The 5,570-nt window shown below is 41.0% G+C and overlaps 1 gene segment (V, D, J or C); it reads left to right on the top strand.

Annotated features, from left to right (window-relative positions):
- Positions 1–4,746: 4,746 nt before the first annotated feature.
- Positions 4,747–5,277, top strand: LOC129514436 (immunoglobulin heavy variable 3-74-like). The segment is given in 2 exon segments: positions 4,747–4,847; positions 4,949–5,277. Coding segments are annotated over 2 exon segments (375 nt in total).
- The last annotated feature ends 293 nt before the right edge of the window (positions 5,278–5,570 follow it).

The raw sequence follows: 5,570 nt of genomic DNA, 5'->3' as shown, positions 1-5,570 counted from the left end.
GGCGACCTCAGTGTGAGCCCAGACACAAACCTCCCTGTAGAAGGGGATCGGGACCACCAGGGGGTGCACACTCCTCGCCACTTCTGTCTTGAAGGCCCAGGAGCAGGTGCAGATGGAGGTTATCGGCAGATTTCCTGTCAGGGTCTGGGCTTCCTCTCCAAGGAGCAGTTTTCCCCACGGAGTCTCTCTGGACATAGGATATTGTGTTAAAGTATTCATTCTCTGTCTTAGAAACTTGGGAAATCAACTCTAGCATCTGCATACTTTTGTAAACAACTGTCCTACTTTCACTTCTTGAACTTAAATTTCCCTGACCTGGACTATAAATCAATTACAAATACCTCCATACTCATCAACTGAACATTTTCCTGAATCACAACAGCACTCCCTGTGCAACAGGGAGGAAGACACAAAGAGATGGAAAAATATTCCATGCTCATGGATTGGAAGATTTAGTATTGTGGAAATGTCAATGTTACCCAGGGCAGTTTACACAGCCAATGCAATCCCTATCAAATACCATGGACTTTTTTCAGAGAGGTGGAACAAATCATCTTAAGATTTGTGTGGAATCAGAAAAGACTCCAAAAACCCAGGGAATACTGAAAAAGAAAACCAGAGCCAGGGCATCACGATGCCGGATTTCACATTGCACTACAAAGCTGTGATCATGAAGACAGTGCATTACTGGCACAAAAACAGACACATAGATCAATGGAACAGAATAGAAGACCCAGAAATGGGCCTCAACTCCATGGTCAACTCTTATCCGACAAAGCAGGTAAGACTCTCCAGTGGAAAAAGGACAGTGTCTTCAATAAATGGTGCTGGGAAAATTGGACAGTCATGTGCAGAAGAATGAAACTAGACCTTTCTCTTACACCGTACACAAAGATAAAATCATAATGTATGAAATATCTAAATGTGAGACAAGATTCCATCAAAATCTTAGAAGATAACACAGGAAATACCCTTTTTGAACTTGGCCACAGCAACTTCTTGCAAGATACACCCATGAGGGCAAGGGAAACAAAAGCAAAAATGAATAACTGGAACTTCTTCAAGATAAATAACTTCTGCACAGCAAAACAGTCAACAGAAGGGAAGATGATATTATCAAATAACATATAAGGCAAAGGGCTTATAGCCAACATGTGTAAATAACTTATCAAACCCAACACCCAAGAAACAAGGAATCCAGTTAGGAAATGGGGAGAAAACATGAACAGGAATTTCTCCAAATAAGACCTACACATGGCCAACAAGTCCATGAAAAAATTCTTCACGTCACTTTCTTTCAGAGAAAAGCACATCCAAACACAATCAGCTGCTACTTTACACAACAGACAATGGTGAAAATTAATAAGAAATAAAACAACACATGTTCGAGAGGATGTAGAGGAAGGGGAACCCTCTTCCACTGTTGGTGGCAATATGAATTGGTACAGCCACTCTGGAAAACAGTGTGGAGGTTCCTAAAGGGTTAAAAATAGATCTGCCCTACGACCCAGCAATTGCACTGCTGGGGATTTACCCCAAAGATAAAGATGCAGTGAAACGGCAGGATACCTGCACCCCAATGTTTATAGCAGCAGTGTACGCAATAGCCATATTCTGGGAGTAGCCACGATGTCCTTTGAGAGACAAATTGATAAACGTGATATGGTTTATATATACAAAGGGATATTTCTAAGTCATTAGAAAGGATCAATAGCTACCATTTGTATCAACGTGTTTGGAACTACACAATATTATGCCAATGAAATAAGTCAGTCCCAGAAGGACAATCGTCATACTTTCTCTCATACAACGAAAGTGATCCTAAGGGAAGGAGGTAAAATGAGAGGGGATAAATCAGAGAGGAAGACAAAACATGAGAGACTCCTATCCCTGGGAGTCAGATAAAGGGCTGGGGAAGAGAGGTGGGTGGTGGGACTTGGTACCTGGGTGGCGGGCACTAAGGAGGGCACGTGATGAGATGAGCACTTGGTGTTACTCTATGTTGGGAAATTGAGCTTAAATAAATATTGAATAAATACATGAAAAACAAACTGTTAAAGAGAGAGAACATTATGAGGAATAACATGCCAACAAGTTCAGCAATCAGAGAAAAAATAGATGCCTTCAAGTAGGTGTAGAAACAACCCAGTTGGAAACAGGAATGAATAGAAAATCTGTAAAGAGTCCAAACCAGGGAATGAAAATCAAACATATTTAAAAGTCTTCTGACAATCAAAAGTCCTGGGACAGATGGCTACCCATGGGATGCAAGAAGTATTGAAATAGAATTAATACCTATCCTGAAAATTTTCCAAAACATAGAAATTAAAGGAAACTTCCAGACTCATTTCAGAGTGTAGCATTGCCTTGACCTCAAAAGCAGACAAAGATCCAACCAAAAGGGGAATTACAGACTAATATCCTGGATGGATATGGATGCAAAATTTCACCAAGATCCTAAGCAACAGGATCCACCAGTACGTTAATAGGATAATTCACCATGATGGAATGGGCCTAATTTCTGGTCTGTAAGGGTGGATCAGCATCTGCAAATCCAACAATGGGATTTGGATCATTAATAAAACAAAGGATAAGGACCATTTTATAATCTCAACTCATGCCCAAAAAGCTTTTGGCAAGAGAGATTATATATTCATGTTAAACATTTCTTGCTTCGTAGCATAGGGGAACATATTCAACAAAGAAGCCATCTACAGAAGACACATGGAGAATGTCTTCCTCAACAGGGAAAAGTTGAGAGCTTTTCCCCTAAGATCAGGAACAGGACAGGGATACCCTCCATCACCACTGTTCTTCACCATTGTGGTAGAAGGCCTAGCCTCATCAATCAGACCGCAAACAGAAGGAAATTTCATCCAACTCAGCAAAGGAAAAATCAAACTTTCACTCTTCACACGCAAGTTATTTTAAGTTCAAATCCCAAATATTCCTTTAAAAAAATTTCTAGAACTGACACTTGAGTCCAGCAAGATCGAAGCATGTAAAATGAATACAAGGAAGTCAAAGGCTTTTCTATATAGTGCAAATGAAATAGAAAAGAGAAAAACAAGGACTGGATGCAATTTATAATTGCACCAGAAATCATCAGATAATGAGGGAAAATCCTAACCAAAGAAGGATGGATGTATACTCTAATCATTCCAGAACACTTATGAAAGACAGTATGGAAGACACAAGTAGATAGAAAATATTTATTCTCATAGATTAGAAGAATAAATATTGAAAAAATAACTATGCTACCAAGAGCAAGTTATCCTTTCAAAGCCAGGTTTATAAAACATCACCAGCATTTGTCACAGAGCTTGAGCAAGTGATCTAAAAACCTTTAGGGAACCACAACGACCTCCAATAACCAAAGCAATCCTGAAAATGTAAAGCAAAGCTGGAGACATCCTGATTCTGGTTGCAAGGTAAATTACGACGTTGTGATCACCAGGACAGTATGGCGCTGGAAAAAATACAGACTTATAGATAAATAGAAAACTTTAAGAACCCAGAAATGGACCCAGAATAGTATGGTCAAAAAATCTTGACAAAGCAGGAAAGAATATCCAGTGGATAAAAAGAAAATCTCTTGAATAAATGCCGTTGGCAATATTGGAGAGCCACATGCGGAAGATGAAAGTGGACACTTGTTTTACATCATTCACAACAATGGACTCAAAGTTGATGAAAGACCTAAATGTGAGTCAGGAAACCATCAGAATCCTCAGGAGAACACAGGCAGCACCTTTTCTACCTCAGCGGCAACCACTTCTAGACGTGTCTCCAGAGGCAAGGGAAAACAAAGGACAATGAACTATGGCGACTTCATCAAGGAAAGAGCATTTTCACAGCAAAGGAATCACTCAAAGTAACTAAAAGGCCACCTAGAATGCGAGAAGATATTTGGAAATGTCTTATCAGATTAAAGGCTCGAATTCAAATCTAAAATGAACTTATCAATCTCAACACACACCAAAGATGTATATCTCCAATCAGAATTGGGCAGAAGTTGTGAACAGACTTCCTGTCCTTCGTGACGTCCCGCACCACACCATATACTAGGGAGCTGATCCACATGCAAAAAGAAATTCATTTGCTCTCCTAGATCTGCTATATATCAGACAAAATATTAAAGAATCTGACAAATAAAGGGAAAATATTTATGCACCTAAATCTAAGATCACCCTTGAAATTAGGCAATAATAAAATAAAAGATATTAAAATCAGTCAACAGGAAGTTAAATAATTTGTTTGCATATACATAGTCAACGAGGAAAATTATTTCAAAAACCAATTACAAGTAACTAATGAGCTCAAAGAAAATTCAGGATATAAAATCAACATAGACATTAAAGTTAAATCCTACACACTAACAACAAATTTTCTGCATCAAATTTACAAAACAATCACCTTTACACTGGTACCAAAAATAAAAATTTATGATTAAACTTCATTAAGCAGAGAAAATACTGTTTAAAAATGACCTTTTCTAATGAAAGACCTTTAAAAAGGAACAGAAATGCAAAGATAAATACGTTGATGGATCAGAACATCATAAATCCCCTGTGAACCCAAAAGAAACTGATTTGGGGTTGTGAAGCAATCTTTGTATATAACTTATTAAGAATTGAACCTAAGTTGGTAGGTGACTATATAGTCAGGGGACATGCAAATAGGGTCCTCCCTCCGCTGATTAAACCAGCCCAACCCCAACCCTGAGCTGGGAGAGGAGTTCCAGCCCCAGGATCCCAGGTGACCCCATTCAGTGCTCAGGACACAACACAGACAAACCACCATGGAGTCTGTGCTCTGCTGGGTTTTCCTTGTTGCTATTTTAAAAGGTAATTCATGGAGAACAAGATACCCTGAGTTGGTGAGTGGAGGTGAGTGAGAGAAACAGGATGTGGGACAGTTTCCTGACCAGGATGTCTTGTGTCTGCAGGTGTCCAGGGTGAGGTGCAGCTGGTGGAGTCTGGGGGAGACCTGGTGAAGCCTGGGGGGTCCCTGAGACTCTCCTGTGTGGCCTCTGGATTCACCTTCAGTAGCAATGACATGAGCTGGGTCCGCCAGGCTCCAGGGAAGGGGCTGCAGTGGGTCGCAGGGATTTACAGTGATGGAAGTAGCACAAGCTACGCAGACGCTGTGAAGGGCCGATTCACCATCTCCAGAGACAACGCCAAGAACACGCTGTATCTGCAGATGAACAGCCTGAGAGCCGAGGACACGGCCGTGTATTACTGTGCGAGACACAGTGAGGCGACCTCAGTGTGAGCCCAGACACAAACCTCCCTGTGGAAGGGGATCGGGACCACCAGGGGGTGCGCACTCCTCACCACTTCTGTCTTGAAGGCCCAGGAGCAGGTGCAGATGGAGGTTCTGGGCAGGTTTCCTGTCAGGGTCTGGGCTTCCTCTCCATGGAGCAGTTTCCCCAAGGGAGTCCCTCTGGGCACAGGATTCTGTGCTTACTTATTCAGTCTCTAACTTACACACTTTGTTGTCATAGAAAGAGAAATATTCCAACGTCCAAAAATGACAGTGCCTCTTGCTTTGCTTATTCGTTCTTC

This window comes from Nyctereutes procyonoides, unplaced genomic scaffold (genome assembly GCF_905146905.1).
Source record: "Nyctereutes procyonoides isolate TBG_1078 unplaced genomic scaffold, NYPRO_anot_genome, whole genome shotgun sequence".
In the NCBI taxonomy this organism is placed as follows: Eukaryota; Metazoa; Chordata; class Mammalia; order Carnivora; family Canidae; genus Nyctereutes; species Nyctereutes procyonoides.
This window is presented reverse-complemented; position numbering and strand designations above follow the sequence as displayed.